Source organism: Erpetoichthys calabaricus, chromosome 9 (genome assembly GCF_900747795.2).
Source record: "Erpetoichthys calabaricus chromosome 9, fErpCal1.3, whole genome shotgun sequence".
Lineage (NCBI taxonomy): Eukaryota > Metazoa > Chordata > Cladistia > Polypteriformes > Polypteridae > Erpetoichthys > Erpetoichthys calabaricus.
Genome location: NC_041402.2, coordinates 97,650,138 through 97,669,471, shown reverse-complemented (window position 1 = coordinate 97,669,471; position 19,334 = coordinate 97,650,138). Strand labels below are relative to the sequence as shown.

General features: G+C 40.7%; 1 protein-coding gene across 3 annotated transcripts in view; it reads right to left on the bottom strand.

The window, feature by feature from the left end:
- LOC114657991 (tumor necrosis factor receptor superfamily member 5-like) overlaps positions 1 to 19,334 on the bottom strand; it is a 69,424-nt gene that overhangs the window by 4,259 nt on the left and 45,831 nt on the right. For 2 of the 3 annotated variants that reach the window (XM_051931732.1, XM_028810001.2), the window contains exons 9-10: positions 10,550 to 10,581; positions 9,033 to 9,261 (exon numbers count right to left, since the gene is read on the bottom strand). In XM_051931732.1, coding sequence (XP_051787692.1) covers positions 9,033 to 9,261; positions 10,550 to 10,581 — 261 coding nt within the window. The remainder of the gene's footprint in view (positions 1 to 9,032; positions 9,262 to 10,549; positions 10,582 to 19,334) is intronic. The other variant, XM_028810002.2, reaches the window with a different exon arrangement.

Sequence of the window (19,334 nt, the reverse complement as noted above, 5' to 3'; positions counted from 1 at the left end):
TGCCATTCCACGTCTGAAATAGCGCTAATCCGATGAAAGGACCCCTCATTCCCACGTCCCCATTCATCAGGGATGACTTTACCTTAGGCAGGCAATCTACAATTTAATGAGATTGTTATTTTCTTGTGAATTGTTACATATGCATTATTTTCACTTTTACTTTAAAAACTTTTGTAAAAACACGTGCCTGGTTGCACCTCTTTCTTCCCAGACGTATAATACTGCTTGTGTTGTGAAGGGTGTTGAGGCTGAACGTATGCTAAGGATATGCCTTTGGATCATTTGCTGTTTTTTTGCTGCTTGCTAGCTGCCTCTTCTGCCTGTCGCATGTCGTTGTTTTAAGAACTGGGAATACATAATACTTGCCTGCCAAAAGCATTCCAACAACTGCTAGCTTAGAGGTCTGTTGAATTGTTTTAAATGATGGCTCACTGCCTGGTCTCGCGTGACGTTGTTAAAGCAATAACTGTCTTTTATTACTTGTCCCGGGCGTATTTGAATTCTTTCTTGCAGGATGTATAACGTTGCTCGTGTTCGGGGTGTAATAGCTGCTGTTGCGCTGCCCTGCAATCTCTTTAAAGCCTGTACAGCCGCTGTCCTTTTTGCTACGGCCCTGGGACAATCTCTTGGCATCAAGTCTCATGTTTATGGTCCCTGCGAGACGCACCGTGGCAAGTCTCCTTGGTCTCGCGGGTCTTATAAATGTCTTTCAAGATTATCACGTATCGTAGCTTTGCATTTACTTTCCATTCCAGGATTTCCTTTTATATATAGATATATATATATATACAGTGGAATCTCTGTTTGCGAGCATAATTCGTTCAGAAACGTGCTCGCAGTCCAAAGCACTTGTGTATCAAAGCGAATTTCCCCATAAGAAATAATGGAAACTCAGATGATTCATTCCACAACCCAAAACTATTCATATAAAAATGATTAATACAAAATATAAAGTAAAAATACATAAAACAAATTAACCTGCACTTTACCTTTAAAAAGAATCATGGCTGGTGTGAGTGAGTTTCTAAACTGTTGTGGGATTCCACCCAATGGGACGACACGCGGAAGAGCGTCCCAAAGCAATCGCAGTCTCCCAGCTCTGTAGCAGTTCGCCATAAAAGCAAATCCGAAAAGATCACGGACATGCTATAAGCGCCTGCCGTCGATGGGTGATACAAGGAACAAGGACCATTATAAATGCGTATTACTTGGCCACGGCCCTGCCTGGCTGCTGTGTCTGTGTAAAGGAGAATAGCATATCCCGCTATAATAAATAACCACACTGTTGCTGTTTCAAGCTGAATAAAGCTGGTGTTGCTAAAGTACTGAGACTCAGCTTCTTGTTTTGGGGTGCAAGACGGGGACTCGCACGCCACAGCGCACACACACACACAGTCAAATTGCTGTAGTAAACAGTATATGCGCATACAAATATTGACTATATGAGTAAGGCGCGCCGACTAAGACGGAGAATAGCAGATGATTGCCCACAATCTCGCAGCGAGAGAGAGACAGAGAAGAACCATCAGCTCAGTTGTGATCATATGACGCTCAGCAGACAAAGTGTATACATACTACTCGTATTGCAAGACCTCGCTTGTTTATCAAGTCAAAATTTATTAAAAATTTTAGCTCGTCTTGCAAAACACTCGTAAACCAAGTTACTCACAAACCAAGGTTCCTCTGTGTGTATATAAATATATATATATATATACACACTAGTCATTTAGCCCGTTACAATAACGGGCGCTAGAACAGTAGTGCTTAAACATTAGTAGGAACAGTCTATATTAAATGGCAAGGGACTTTGACCTCATTCTTTTTGTTGGTCGTATTTTTCTTTCTTTCCGCCTTTCTTGATGTTTACTTGCTGAGCTGACCGTTCTTCGTGGGCTGCCGTCGTGTATTGTGTGTCTTTCATTTTCTGTGACAGTAATACTGTCTTGTACGTCCGCTGGCTTGTACGTCTGTAATATACCTTTAATTTTCTCTGTCGGTAGTACAGGCGTGCGCGTCGGTAATATGCCTTTAATCTCCTCTGACAGTAATACTGGCTTGTATGTGGCTGTAATATGAGTGACTGTATTGTGTACCTTTAATTTCCTCTCTCAGTAATACTGGTTTGTATTTCCGTAAAACGCTTGCAACTTTCTCTGATAGTAATATCACGCATCGCACCGTGTCCCGCGCATGCGCACTTCACCAGAAGACACCCACGGACACCTGGACGCATACAGGGATTTTATTAAAGAGGATATATATATATCTACAGTGCATCCAGAAAGTATTCACAGCGCATCACTTTTTCCACCTTTTGTTATGTTACAGCCTTATTCCAAAATGGATTAAATTCATTTTTTTTCCTCAGAATTCTACACACAACACCCCATAATGACAATGTGAAAAAAGTTTATTTGAGGTTTCTGCAAATTTATTAAAAATAAAAAAACTGAGAAATCACATGCACATAAGTATTCACAGCCTTTGCTCAATACTTTGTCGATGCACCTTTGGCAGCAATTACAGCCTCAAGTCTTGTTGAATATGATGCCACAAGCTTGGCACACCTATCCTTGGCCAGTTTTGCCCATTCCTCTTTGCAGCACCTCTCAAGCTCCATCAGGTTGGATAGGAAGCATCGGTGCACAGCCATTTTAAGATCTCTCCAGAGATGTTCAATCTGATTCAAGTCTAGGCTCTGGCTGGGCCACTCAAGGACATTCACAGAGTTGTCCTGAAGCCACTCCTTTGATATCTTGGCTGTGTGCTTAGGATCATTGTCCTGCTGAAAGATGAACCGTCACCCCAGTCTGAGGTCAAGAGCGCTCTGGAGCAGGTTTTCATCCAGGATGTCTCTGTACATTGCTGCAGTCATCTTTCCCTTTATCCTGACTGCTCTCCCAGTTCCTGCCGCTGAAAAACATCCCTACAGCATGATGCTGCCACCACCATGCTTCACTGTAAGGATGGTATTGGCCTGGTGATCAGTGGTGCCTGGTTTCCTCCAAACGTGACGCCTGGCATTCACACCAAAGAGTTCAATCTTTGTCTCATCAGACCAGAGAATTTTCTTTCTCATGGTGTGAGAGTCCTTCAGGTGCTCTCTGGCAAACTCCAGGCGGGCTGCCATGTGCCTTTTACTAAGGAGTGGCTTCTGTCTGGCCACTCTACCATACAGGCCTGATTGGTGGATTGCTGAGATGGTTGTCCTTCTGGAAGGTTCTCCTCTCTCCACAGAGGACCTCTGGAGCTCTGACAGAGAGACCATCGGGTTGTTGGTCACCTCCCTCACTAAGGCCCTTCTCCCCCAATCGCTCAGTTTAGATGGCCAGCTTTAGGAAGAGTCCTGGTGGTTTTGAACTTCTTCCACTTACGGATGATGGAGGCCACTGTGCTCATTGGGACCTTCAAAGCAGCAGAAATTTTTCTGTAACCTTCCCCAGATTTGTGCCTCGAGACAATCCTGTCTCGGAGGTCTACAGACAATTCCTTTGACTTCATGCTTGGTTTGTGCTCTGACATGAACTGTCAACTGTAGGACCTTATATAGACAGGTGTGTGCCTTTCCAAATCATGTCGAATCAACAGAATTTACCACAGGTGGACTCCAATTAAGCTGCAGAAACATCTCAAGGATGATCAGAGGAAACAGAATGCACCTGAGCTTAATTTTGAGCTTCATGGCAAAGGCTGTGAATACTTATGTACATGTGCTTTCTCAAATTTTTTATTTTTAATAAATTTGCAAAAACCTCAAGTAAACTATTTTCAGGTTGTCATTATGGGTAATGGTACTGGTACTCTTTTCAGGAACTCAACAGTAGAAGTGAAGAATCCACATTTACATTCTAGCTTTAATGTTCCAATAGATGACTTATTACTTGACACAAGTTGACAATCAGGAAAAAAGCATGCAGTACATAATCAGCTCCCAGACAAGATGGAAACAGGTGCTACTTCATCTAAATGATGGTTTGTGTAGAAGACAAATTTAAATAAGCTAGTAGATGTTAAACCACTGAAGGGTGAGCAATAAAAGTTAAAGCATTATTAAGATAATGGCAGTGTTTCTTAAATATTCCTGGCTTGTAAGTCCTTTTACCTTTGTTGCTAGTTGTGAAAAACTTATAACATTCCAATGAATACTACAATGATAATTGAAAATGTATGAAACTGGGATACAATTCTTATTAAACAATGGAACTTCAAAATGTTAAGCCCTGTAAATTAGGTTACATACAAAGTAATGATGCTTTTTACACTGCTTTAAACTAAAGTATGCTATATTCTGTATAATATGGTATAACTGTCATAAGGATTTTACTCTGAAAATGTTTTATACTGAATATTCAATTTGAGTTTACACTTTCTCCAGGAGACCTCCCTGTATGGAGTTTGCATGTTCTCCCCGTGTCTGCGTGGGTTTCCTCTAGGTACTCCAGTTTCCTCCCACAGTCCAAACACATGCAGGTTAGGTGCATTGGCGATTCTAAATTGTCCCTAGTGTGTGCTTGGTGTGTGTGTATGCATGCCCTGTGGTGGGCTGGCGCCCTCCCAGGGGTTTGTTTCCTGCCTTGCGCCCTGTGTTGGCTGGGATTGGCTCCAGTAAAACCCCGTGACCCTGTAGTTAGAATATAGCGGGTTGGATAAAGGATGGATGCATGGATGAATGGACATTCTCCAGGTTAGTTGGAGGACTAAATTGCTTTGATATCAGTGTGACCTGTAATTGAATCACAACCTGTTCACAGTTTGTTTCCTGCCTTTGTCTAATGCTGCCTGAACCAACTATAAATATTTATGGCTCTGAAAAGAACACTGTAGATACAGAAAGATGGATGGCATTTTTCCAAGTTTCTAGTAAAACTACCTAACAATGTCAAAGCTGAGGAGACAATTTTGGAATATTTTAACATATATTTATAATCATTTAAAATAAGAAAAAATAACTAGCTCCTTTGCTAAAATGTCTGTAACTAAAGCTCAGATGCATTCGGCACGATAAGTAACGGAATCCACTTCCAGTCACCTCAACTGACTGGCATGATTCCAGAGCAAATACTACTTATCACTGGGTATGTAAGAATGGAAAGTACAGTATGAAAATGGAGAAGCTGTCCATGTAAGGCAGATGGATTCTGATTAAGCATTGAAAATTTCTGTAAAAATTCATAATTCTATCATGGAAGTGCCACTACTCACCATTGTATTACAACTGTTAACTAAGTTCATAACTTTTGAAAATTACCAGAGTAGAATGTAGTGTTTTGCCTTGGGTGGCCCTACCAGGGGCATAAAGCCCAGGACAACAGAGCTCCTAGGATCATTGGGACACGCAAACCCCTCTACCACGATAAGGTGGCAGTTCAAGGAGGGGCTGGTCCTAGGTGAGGGATGAGACAAAGAGCGGTTCAACAAACCTCCAATGATGAATCAAACCTTTGGACAACGTTTTCCCTTGCCCGGACGCGGGTCACTGGGGCCCCCCTCTGGAGCCAGGCCTGGAGGTGGGGATCGATGGCAAGCTCCTGGTTGCTGGGCCTGCAGCCATGGGACTCGGCCGGGCACAGCCCGAAGAGGTAACGTGGGTCTCTTTTCCCATGGGCTCACCACCTATGGGAGGGGCCCAGGAGGTCGGGTGCAGTGTGAGTTGGGAGGTGGCTGAAGGCGGGGAATTTATCGGTTTGATCCTTGGCTACAGAAACTGGCTCTTGGGACGTGGAATGTCACCTCTCTGAAGGGGAAGGAGCCTGAGCTAGTGTGCGAGGTTGAGAGGTTCCGGCTAGATATAGTCGGGCTCACCTCGATGCACAGCTTGGACTCTGAAACCAATCTCCTTGAGAGGGCTGGACTCTCTACCACTGTGGAGTTGCCCCCGGTGAGAGGCGCCGAGCGGGGTGTGGGTATACTTATTGCCCCCCGACTTGGAGCCTGTTCATTGGGGTTTACCCCAGTGTACGAGAGGGTAGCTTCCCTCCGTTTTCGGGTGGGGGGACGGGTCCTAACTGTTGTTTGTGCGTATGCGCCAAACAGCAGTTTGGAGTACCCATCCTTTTTGGAGTCCCTGGAGGAGGTGCTGGAGGGCATACCTTCTGGAGACTCCCTCGTTCTACTGGGAGACTTCAATGCTCACGTGGGCAATGACAATGAGACCTGGAAGGGAGTGATTGGGAGGAATGGCCCCCCTCCCCGATCTGAACATCAGGGACAGTGCCTCTGTTTTGGCAGACTGGGGTGGTGGTCCCCCTCTTTAAGAAGGGGGACCGGAGGGTGTGTTCCAACTACAGAGGGCTCACACTCCTCAGCCTCCCTGGAAAAGTCTATTCGGGGGTCTTGGAGAGGAGGATCCGTCGGATAGTCGAACCTTGGATTCAGGAGGAATAGTGTGGTTTTCGTCCTGGTCGTGGAACAGTGGACCAGCTCTACACCCTTTGCAGGGTCTTCGAGGGTGCATGGAGTTTGCCCAACCAGTCTACATGTGTTTTGTGGACTTGGAAAAGGTGTTTGACCATGTCCCTCGGGGAATCCTGTGGGGGGTACTCCGAGAGTATGGGGTACCGGACACCCTGATAAGGGCTGTTCGGTCCCTGTACGATCGGTGTCAGAGTTTGGTCCGCACTGCCGGCAGTAAGTCAAATCCATTTCCAGTGAGAGTTGGACTCTGCCAGGGCTGCCCTTTGTCACCGATTCTGTTCATAACTTTTATGGACAGAATTTCTATGCACAGCCAGGGCGTTGAGGGGGTCCGGTTTGGTGGACTCAGGTTTGGGTCACTGCTTTTTGCAGATGATGTTTTCCTGTTTGCATCATCAGGCTGTGATCTTCAGCCCTCTCTAGATCGGTTCGCAGCTGAGTGTGAAGCGGTTGGGATGGGAATCAGCACCTCCAAATCCGAGACCATGGTCCTCAGCTGAAAAAGGGTGGAATGCCCTCTCAGGGTTGGGAGCGAGATCCTTCCCCAAGTGGAGGAGTTCAAGTATCTCGGGATCTTGTTCACGAGTGAGGGAAGAATAGAGCGGGAGATCGACAGGCGGATCGGTGCAGTATCTGCAGTGATGCGGGCTCTGCATCGTTCTGTCATGGTGAAAAAGGAGGTGAGCCGCAAGGCAAAGCTCTCAATTTACCAGTCGATCTACGTTCCTACCCTCACCTATGGTCATGAGCTATGGGTAGTGACCGAAAGAACGAGATCGCGAATACAAGCGGCTGAAATGAGTTTCCTCCGTAGCGTGTCTGGGCTTTCCCTTAAAGATAGGGTGAGAAGCTCAGTCATCCAGGAGTGGCTCAGAGTAGAGCCGCTGCTCTTCCGCATCGAGAGGAGTCAGATGAGGTGGCTCAGGCATCTGATCAGGATGCCTCCAGGACGCCTCCCTGGTGAGGTGTTCCAGGCACGTCTAGGAGGAGGAGGCCCCGGGGAAGACCCAGGACTCGCTGGAGGGACTATGTCTCTCGGCTGGCCTGGGAACGCCTTGGGATTCTCCCGGAAGAGCTAGAAGAAGTGGCAGGGGAGAGGGAAGTCTGGGCATCTCTGCTCAAGCTGCTGCCCCCACGACCCGATCTCGGATAAGCGGAAGAGGATGGATGGATGGATAGTATGTAGTGTAGATTTCTCATTACTATGACAAGGGTGAAGTATTAACCCTATTGGGCTCATTTGTGTAATACTTTCTAAGATTTGTCAAATTTCAACAAAGAATCTAATTACACTAAACAAATACATGGAGAATGGAAATTGACACTCTTGCAAATAAGACATAGCATTTCATATAGGTTAAATTATTTTGTAAGTCCATCCACCCATTACTTTTCCGAACCTGCATCCTCCAGAACTGGCTTGTGCTGTGAACAGATACATTTTAGAAGCATCTGGTGCAAGGCAATTAAAAAAAATTGTCAATGCCAGGATATACTTATGTATATATTCATAAAGGTCAATGTATTGTCCACAATCAACCTAACATACACATGCTCTGGATTAAAAAAATATAAAAGAAAATTAAGATTACTACACTGATAGTAACTCATGCCTAGCACAAACTAAAATGTTTACCTTTCATCAATGTTGAAAATGTGAGAAACTCTACACATAATAGCAGGCTTTTACCACTTTGTTTTCTAGTGTTCCTGTTGAAGCACAGATTAGAATATTATGTCCACAAAAACACATTACACATTATTGGATCTGCACTCTTAATTTAGAACTTGCAGAATTTCTCACCAACAAAAATTCAGCTTTAAAACAAGTATGGCAAATGACAGTCAAGTTCAACCTGCTGTGACAGTCTGTATGTTATTTCCTAGTGAATAACTGAAAAGAAGAGGCAGCACGGTTTGCACAGTTGTTGCACTGCTGCCTCACAATAAGGAGACCTGGGTTTGCACTTACTGTAGGTCCTCCCTGCACGGAGTTTTCATGTTTTCTCTGCGTCTGCATGGGTTTCCTCTGAGTGCACCAGTATCCTCTCGTTGTCCAGAGACTAGCAGATTAAGTGGACTAGAAACATTAAACTGGCCCTAGTCTGTGGTTGGACCAGTTGGAAAATAATTGAAAAGAACAAAAATCTCATTCTGAAGAAAGAGGCTCCCTTCTTTGTTTCTATGTTCTTCTGCTTGTCTCTAATAGGTTATTGGTCTTTCATGGTGATGTTAGAATGCACTGAATTTAAAAAGCATTTGTGATCCCTCCATTACTACAAACAAAATACAGGATTTGTAGTGTTCAGTACTGAACATGTTTGCAAACAATGCATGAGATGGAGAAAATCAGTACACAAATTTGTGAAGCAGGTGGTCATGCACAATGGAAGATTTGCACGGCTGATTAAGAGCAGAAAAATGGTGTTAAGCTATGCAGTGAACAGACTATACTGTATTATAAAGTTGCTGAAAGTGCTCAGTCATCTTGGGTTTAATGAGCTTTTGGAAAAGAGATCAGAAGACAAAATCACAATGGGACAAAACCTATGTTTTAATAACTGCTTATGTTTTGAAGTAATTAAAGACAATTACCTAGAAACTGGAAAGAACATTACCTGAAATAACCGAATGTTGACATCCACCAGCTTGTAGATCAGGATTCTGACAATTGCTTTGTGTAGTTTTAGATTCAAATTCTAGAGGGGTGTTACAGACCGAAATGGGGCTTTGGTTTGCACTTGACAAATTTGTCTGGTAAGTGCTGTGATGTGAAGAGCTAGGAGATAATCCCTCACAGTTCCGTAGCAGAGGCAGATTTGAAGACAGACTGGACTGTTCAGATTCCTGAAAAATAAATATGAAGAATCAATAAAAAGACTGGTCTGTGTTTGAGACTCAAACAGTACTTCAAGCCACCAACAAGACTCATGCTACAAATATTTATGATTATTGACATAGAAGGCAGGTTTGGACTGGCACCTTGGCCACAATGGAAATATTCCACTTACTGTCTAGGAGGGTACTGCAATCAAAGGGCAGAGGGAGACTGTCTCCTGGCAGACTGCTAATCACTATTAGATGTTTCATATTTGTGGCATTTAGCCTCAAAATGTATAAAAATATAGTTGTCCAAAAAAAATTCAAATTCTGTCCATGCTAGTTTTATTCTTTACAATATTTATAGCAAACAAACATTTTAATGAAAATAAAAACATTTGGAGGTCACTCAGTTTGGCAGTTATGTTATCTGAACTGAACAGGAGATCGCTGTTCTACACTTGTAGATCTACAACATTAGCACTGGCTTTGGTGAAGTTGAAAAATTCTTGACATGATCTGCGACGAGTAGAATACTTTTTTTTGTCCCTTGTCCTTTGTCAGGGCCTTAAACAGACTTTGCTGTAATTTTGCATAAGAGTTATTTCTTGGGTGCTTTCATTTCTACATGGTGCAAGTGAAATGTATGAAAATGCCTTTAAAATTAAAGTCTGCAATGTGCACTTTAATCATGTCTAAGTGGCATGGTTTGTAATTTTAAACTGTGGAGCAGAGGAGTAAATGAAGGAAAAATGCGTCTTAGTTCCAAACATAATTTCGGGCATTGTTTATATAAAAATATAAGCAGTGGCATTGAAAATGGTTAATTTTCTGCATAGTTTATACTAGAAACCCTTTTTACTAACAAGCATTTTTTGTAAAAACCATTGCTATTACATGCTTTTCTGGGAAACGTACTGACATGTTATTGCAGTAAATGCTGGATACGGATAATATTTTGTTATTATTATTAAAAATATTCTAAAGCAAGTGCTTTTTATGAATAACAAATCAACTGTAGTTAATTTGACCTGAAATTTGTTTCTGTACACTATATCCAAAAAGATTTTAAAAAAGAAAATATAATAATGTATTCATCCATCCACTTTTCAGCCTACTTTTCCAGTTCACAAAGAATTAGAGTTTATCTTGGCAGCAATGGGCAAAAATCTGGAACCATTCCTGCAATGGAGGCAGTTCCATTTTACAGCAAGGAGATAATCAGCCTTTTTTATACTTTTTCACAGATTTATTCAACCAATACTGTGCAAGCCAAAAAACAATCAAGCAGGTCAGTTGACAAACTACTCTGTACCTCACTCACCGATCCTGTGTGACCACCACCATCTGTAAATAAAAAATAAACAGACAAAATTTTAGAACTGAGAAAATTAAACAATGTAGTTTTTTTAAACAACCTAAAATATTTAATTAAAAGTTACTATATCTCAATGCCCAAAGCAAAGAGAGGATTTATCAGCAGGTTATCAGGAGATGGAAAATAGATGTCCTTACCAGACTCTTAAAAACAGGATAAGGTCACTAGTGCTACCTACGTTTAAAATTAGCATTTAAACAGATCACTGAAGTATTTTATCACTGTGCTCTACTCTGTCTTACACAGTGCAATGCACCAACCTATTCATATTATGTCTCTATTATAAAAAAGTGAAGCCCTCTAGTACTTTATGTATTATTCTGCATTATAAAGTGTCAAAAATGATCAAGCTTTTAAAGGATAAGTTTGGTATTTTTCAAATAAAAGTTATTTCTAAACAAACATGACATATGTGATAATTCTAAAGATAAGCACTTTTTAAAAAGTAACTTGTTCTTGTGTTTTATAATGGACCTAATGTGTACCGGGGTCTCAATGTGAAAAAAAGCCTTAAAAGTTACCAGATACGTCCACTTTGTAGGATTAAAGCTTTTGACGGAGGAAATCATGCCTTCTGCATTTCTATGACATGCTTATGACAACATAAGTAAACCTGAAAAAAATACAGTTTATCACAGATTCTTAGTACTATTTTCTCAAAGTAAGGATGTATTTCTTGCTTGCTTGTCTGCTTGCAGTGGGTATTATACGTAGAGCTATGAAACACAAACCCCAACTGCCACTTTACCAAGCTATATACTGTTCATTAACCTAATTTACCTTCTGTAATTCTGATTCTTCAATGCTTATAATCTACCATGAATTGTAACAAGACAGACAGATATGCATGGGAAGAATGTGCAAACTCCATGCACAACTTGGCACTGTGAGGCAGGAATGACATTTCCGTACTACCACTCCGCCTATATTAAAACATCTGTACCAAACTTACTAAACTTCAACTTAATTAAAACTAAATGCTTGCCAATAAGAACTGTTCAGTTCTTGTCGCTTGGTTGCACACTACGCAAACACTCACGCCTTTCTGGTCTCACTTGCTAGACGTCGGCAATATCTTTGCAAAATACCAAAATAAGCTTCTGTAATAGAATGCTAGTTATCATCATATGACTTTTTTCAGTTAATATTGTCTAGTTGTCCACATTACAAAGAAAGCAATTCACATTGGGCATCAACACCCAATAATTTCAATAATGGAACTTGGCGAGGATGTTGTGAGGTAAATCCATGCCCTGGGCTATGAAAGGTTGCCGCAGAGGAAGACGAGCAGAGAAGTGAAATGCCCAGCCAGTCTCCTTTAAAAATGGCTGAATCCCACAAACATGTTTTGCTTTTTGTTTTTTTTTTTCCCTTCTTTCATGCATCAATACTCAATAACATCTTTGGCTTGAAAAGTTGATATATTCGGTAAGGTTTCATGCTTGCTTTCATATCAGAACTCTGGTACCAATTACCTCTATTATAAAATGCATATTTTTAAACATTTATAAAATATGCTTCACTTAAAATGTGGCTTTCATGTGGCAAATTACCATATAAAATGGTTATGGAGAAAATAAGTTAAAACTGAAAAGTAGCAAACTTATCTTTTAACTCTATAACTTTCAGGGTTAAAGGAGACAAAAGCCAAGCAAAATGACACCTTTCATTGGCTAACTAAAAAGATTACAATATGCAAGCTTTCGAGGCAACTCAGGCCCCTTCTTCAGGCAAGATGTAATACAGAAACTGGAGTTCCCTGTGTTTACATACACATTAGGACAAGAAACAACATGGGTAAATCTTTAAATGAGAAATGCAAATTAATAGGTTAAAGGAGAAAATTTAAATGAATTATTGCAAAAAACAAATGTGTAGGTAATAACAATGCCAAAACCATAAAACACATGGTTGTTTCATTTATATCAATAATTAAAAGGTTCAGGAGTATGTATAAATTTTACAATAAAAAAAATTAAATTGTATTTAAAATGTTGCAATATAGGTGAAGACTTTAAACCAATTAAGAACACTTATATAATGAAAGAATTATAGATATTTTTAAATTAATATTACAATATCTTCTGTGTGACATGTATAGCACACCTAACAAAAGTTTTTTTACCTCAAAGAAATACATAGAATGAACTAACCATTCTAACCTAAAAGTTAACTGCCCAAGTGTAAATATTGGAAGAAAATATATTAAACCTAATTTGACTGAAATTGTGGTTTGTACTCACTGTGGTTAAAACTACTGTCTCCAAGTCCCCAAAAACCAAACTGTCTGTATGTGGTTTTTATGTAATCTTTTCCTGGGGACTTTAGTGATGTCCCAATAGCAGAAATAATTAATATGTACAGTGTGAACAGTAATTTTCCAATTTTTTGGTAATTGAGCTTTGTGACACATAGAAGAACAAGGTCTAGTTCTGTAATGGGAAAAGAAAATTCATAAATAGAAAGATGTGCAGGCAGATGACAAATGCATAAAGGTCCTTAGGCGCAGAATATTCGAATGCACAAGGTGATCAAAATTGTAGAAGACTGTACCATTGTTATTACTTAATGGAAATCCCATTAGTGCAACAGAAAAATGCTGCAAGGTATATGCCAGCAGCTCACAACTCTAGGTAGTAGGGACTTACAACTGCAAAACTCTGTATTTACAGTAACTGCTCTTGTTGATTAAGTGTTATTATGTCTTGCTAGAGTTAATGCCTAATTTTACTGATCAAATTTAACAAGACCATACAGGATATAAGCTCTTCTCTGTCTTTACTCTGTATCTTGGGTTCTATGAGTGGTGCTTTATTTAAAAAATGAAGATGTTTGGGAGATGTGAATGAGCATGTGCTTACAGGGTAAAGGTGATATCACATTGGTATTCAGAAAAGGAAAAGGGAATCTCAGATAAAAAGCTATCCCTGACAAGTGGGTCGAGAGACAGAGAGAGACTGAGACCGTTGTGACTCATATTTAGTTCACCATAAAAAAAGAACTAATTTTAAATTAGTATAAGAGCCGATAAATAAATCGAAATATGGTTTGTAAAAGAGTATGATCTTAATTGTCTATCTGTGATTAATAAAGTATTAAAGAAGCAAATCATCTCAAAACAATAGGTAAAGAAACATTGTGCAGAGTTACAACATACACCTTATTTTTGTATTACACTCTGTGTGGAGCTCACTTTTCCTGAACTTGTTTATATATTCTTTCCGCTCAGAACAACTCAATAAAGCACGCAAAATCACAAGAAAAACATTTCACCAACTGCTATTGATTTTTTTCGCTAGATTTAATAACACATACATTGTGAATGTGTCTTTGTTTCATAGGGAGTGCAGTAGAGTGTGTACGCTTGATGAGCCCAGAATTAGGGCGAAACACGTGTCGCGTACTCTTTGCATTATTTGACAGTAAACTATTTCAACCATTCTATGATCTGCTTCTCACAACTGAGGGCACCGTGGCGGATGTTAGCAGACTTGCTGGCCAACCACAAGCGTTACCTGATAGGTAACCACCCATACAATCAGATTGTGACAAAGACTACGAATGCCGTTAATGTAATTACCCCGATCTACATAATGTCAAATAAACGAACCACACGCCGTGGCGCAACGTTAGGGGCTTCGCCTCTGGCGCTGACGTCCGTAGTTCGATTCCCGAGAGGGAGTGCAGTAGAGTGTGTACGCCTGATGAGCCCAGAATTAGGGCGAAACACGTGTTGCGTACTCTTTGCATTATTTGACAGTAAACTATTTCAACCATATATATATATATATATATATATATATATATATATATATATATATATATTTATTTTATTTTTTTTTAATTTGTGAAAATATTTACATTATAATGTATTCTATATTTGTATTACTTATGCTTTATTACTTAATATAGCAATATTCTAAAGGAGTATGTGGCAACTCATATGTAAAAGGAAACTATATGGACTATTATACTGACTACTAATTATAGTTATTAAATATTTTATAATGAAATAAATATTACACCATGTTCAAAACATATACATAAAATAACAATGCTACTTTATGTTGCAGTTAAGTTCTTGGTAATTACAATACATCCTCTATCTTTTATCAGTATCTCTACACATCTCTCATTGAACCTGCTTAGAAAAGGACAGGAACCAACTTTGGACAAGGCAGGAGTCCATTAGGAGGGCATACTTACCTTACTTCTTCAAATAATGACAATTTAGAGTGATCAATTTCCCCAACACAAATATATTTGCAGTTTGGTAGAAAATGTCATTAGGGAAAGTGAGGAAAACAGGAAAAAAATGCTCCTAAAAATAAACAGAGAACATCCAAACTCCAGTTATATTGTGATCAGGCTAGGCCTGTGAGAAAGCTGCACTTACCACTGTGGTGTGTGGCTGGCTAAATATTCCAGCCCTCACCCCCAGGCCGCCAGATGGAGCTCTCCCAACAGCGTGGATGTTCCCCGAATTCCAGCAGGGCCTCATGGACTTTGTAGTTTATATGCACAGCCCTGCTGGATACCTTGGGAACCACCAGGAGTCGCTGTGGGGAGACTGCCGGACTCTTACTTGCCCTATAACCCGGAGGTGCGTCATGATCACGTGACAAGAGGAAACAACGTGCTTCCTGGTTGAAGAAAGGAGTTTTTTATCCGACCCAGAAGTGTTCATGATCATATGGACAGAAGGGAGAAACACTTCCGAGTCAGGGTGTATAAAAGGACTGTGGGAAAGCCCAGACACTGAGCTGGGAGGAAGGGTGGCGAAGTGTCTGGGAGTGTGGAGGATTGATTATTGTGTGTTTATTGATTTATGAATATTGTGGAGTGGAGGGTGCTTTGTGCACATTATTGTCTAAATAAAAGAAATATTTGGACTTTTACCTGGTGTCTGGAGTCGAGTCAGAGGGTTCAAGAAGACGGCAAGGGCCTCAATCTGCGACACACAGATCCACCATTCTGTCACTTAACATGCTCTCTTTCATTTAGGGTCACAAGGGATAGAATTGTATTCCAGAACTATCAAGTATAAGGCATCAACCAATTCTATACGGGGCACAAAGTCCATCACCAAGGTGTCCACATACAACAAACACATACACACATACCGTAGATACTCTTGTATAAGTCAAAAAAAATTTATGCCTTAAAATTCATTCAAAAAACAGAATCGACTTATCTGCGGGGCAACACAATTGTCCATAGAATTTGGGTAATGACATTGTACACTCAACGCTTCATGGTGTTAAGTCACCGGTCATCATTTCCCATGGTCTTTGAAATAATTATAAGCCAGTAATACTATTGCTAATTAGCTAGTTTTTTTCTAATTTCATTAAATAATTCTTTAAACTATGAAATACTTGAATTTGAGCATTAGCTTTTGCAGGTTTTGGATAACAAACATGCCATTAGCTGCCACGTGCAACCAGATTTGGAATCAAAAGAACCAAGGCAATACACGCTATCAATGTGATGCAAGTGCAGCCCGCGATTCAAAAAATTTCTCTGCCTACCTGTTTGTCTCATCTGACAGTAGCTGAAAAGCAGCATCAGGAGAGAGCAGCCTGAAGTAGTCCAGCAGCGGGTGATCTGTCGTGTCCAACAGCAAGCCGTGCTGTCTTGTGAAGTCCGGTAGCCAGTTCGGCTCCCACGGATCAATGTCTGGGTATTCCTCCCACGTGAACCTTGCCGTAGCTGCATCGACTGCGCGAATGCGTTCAGCTGGCAGCCAATCAGCTGGGGCAGCATCGGCTGGTGTCTGATCAGCTGATGCCGGCTTCTCACTCTCTTGCTCGATTCCTGATCACTGTCAATAAAATCCGATTCTGAAAAATCACAGTCCGACTCAGTGATAATGTGCAAAACATCATCTGCCGAGTGTTTTCTTTTCTGCACTCGCTTCGCTCCCTTGTGACATATCAATGCCATCTTGCCTTTGTTTACATTTCGCAACTCACGCACACGCAAGGATTAGTTGCCGAGTCAATGAATCTAGCATTCCTCCAAGCACAGAGGGAATGCCTGTGACGTGACAGTGAGTTTTGTCGCCATTAACAGCTGATTGTCGCCCTCTGTCTCTGATAGCTGTCAAGTTTTACCCTCGACTTATACGCGGGTCATAACAAATTTTGTAATTTTCGGCTTAAACAATACACTCGAGTTATCTGCGAGATCGACTAATATGTGAGTATCTACAGTACATACTATGCCAATTTAAACTCATTATTCAACCTAACATGCATAACTTTGGGATATAGGAGAAAACAAGACTATCCAGAGAAAACCTATATGAACAAATGGAGAACAAGCGATCTCCATAAAAACAGTGATCAGTTCAGAAGTAGAACCCAGAACTCTTAAGTTTGTGTGAACTGGCAATGCTATCCACCGAGGATACTCCTCTTTAAAAAAAATCTGAATATATATGAAGTGTACATTGTACAAAATTTATATCAGCATAATAAGAGTTAGAGTGGAGTGCTTATCAAAAACACCAGAGACAGGAACACTTAGTGCATAAAATTGCCTACATGTTGGCTGGAAAACTGTCATTTTCACTGTATTACTTTGGTGTTTAATTTTCTAACCAGGCTCATTCAATGAAACTTCTGTTGATTCTTTTTAAATAATGACTCAGATCACGCTAGGCATGTGAGGAAACCTTTAAATTCTCCTATAGATAGATAGATAGATAGTAGGGGTGTGCAAAAAAATCGATTCGCGAAAGAATCGCAATTTTATCTCTACCGATTCAAAATCGATTCATACAGGACACAAAATCGATTCATATTTCCCATTTTATAACGGCACGAGTTTAACTATTTTTCCGGATAGGAGTTTGTCAATCCTATAGATGGTGCTATGCCAGTTTCTGCTCAGATAGTAATCCTTGGTGTGAGTAAGAAGAAAGTGAGTGCGCGCTCGCGCAAGCATTCGATAGACGAGCCATGGAAAACACAGTGGAAAAGAATATTCAACCTGCCCTGTCCTCATTTAAGGCAGACGTTTGGGCACATTTTGGATTCCACAACATTGATGGCAAGAAAGAGATTGATAAAACTCACGTCATATGCAAGCTTTGTAAAGCTAAAATCAAATATTTTGGAAACACTACAAACCTCAGGTCTCACATGGCACGTCATCATCCAGAGGATGTAAACGAAGTTCAGCCAAAAGTAAGAAACATTCCAGGAGACCAACGCACTCTGCATCAATGTTGCAAACTTCCAACCAACTCTGAACGGGCGAAGAAAATAACTCAATCCATAGCCTGTTTTATTTCCAAAGATCTGCGTCCCTACAGCGTTGTTGAAAATGAAGGCTTTCGGTACATGCTGAAAACAGTTGAGCCTAGATACGCTATACCAAGCCGTCAGCTTTTTGCTGAAAAAGCGATACCTCTGTTATACGAAGAGACGAAGAAAAAAGTAGCAGAAGCGTTGAAGAAAGCAACAAGAGTAGCCTTAACATGCGATGCATGGACATCAAGGGCAGTCCAGTCGTATGTAACCTTTACCGCTCACTATATTACAGACAACTGGGAGCTTGAGTCACGAGTTTTACAAACTACAGCAATAAATGAAAGCCACACAGCCGCACATATAAAGGAGAACATTCAATCTGTCGCACAGGAATGGCAGCTCACAACCACTGACCTGGTAATTGTTACCGATAACGCTGCTAACATGCTAGCTGCTGCATAGCTGGGAAACTTTCAACACGTTAAATGTTTCGCACATACCATCAACCTCGCGGCACAGAGAGCTCTGAAGCTGCCGTCTGTTTCACGTCTGCTGGGGAAAATTCGGAGAATTACCGGATTTTTTCATCGCAGTGCCACCGCAAATCATGTCTTGAAACAGAAACAGAAACTTCTGGAGCTGGCACCGCACAAGTTGACAACGGACGTGGCTACACGATGGAATAGTGCATTCGACATGATCGATAGATTCCTGGAGCAACAACCAGCCATTTGCGCTGCGCTTCTCTCTGCTGAAGTAAGAAAATGTGGAGCCGGCATCTGCACACTAGACGAAACCGACGTCGCCAACGCAGAAGAAGTTGCTGCAGCCCTCAAGCCATTAAAAGAGGCAACAAACATAATGTCTGAAGAAGCCACGCCGACATTGTCTGTGATAGCCCCACTACATGCGCAGCTACTTCACGAAACAAAAGCAGGATTCTGTGGTGAAACAGCACTCGTCCGGGAAATCAAACAGGCAATTCACGAAGATCTGGCCAAGAGATACACGAGTGTGACAGACAAAAATATGCTCCACATATCTTCAAGCCTGGACCCCAGGTTCAAAACACTGCCCTTTCTCTCTCAGGACGAGCAAAAGGACATACACTCTAAGGTGATTGCTGAAGCGGCAACACTTGAGGTAATTTATTATATTTTTTAATAGTAAAAGTGAAAAACACTAGTTGCATGACAGTGGCATGACAATATGCTATTAGCAAAACCACATACACAGTGTGTATGGTTGTGAAATTACCATTGACATGTAGCACTTTAAATGTACCACAATAATATCTAGTTATTGCTTAGTTTGTTTTTTATATATATATATATATATATATATATATATATATATATATATATATATATATATATATATATATATATGGTATATATATGGTATATATGTGTGGTATATACAATAATTAATAATAACACTGAATTTCTAATTGAAAGACAAAG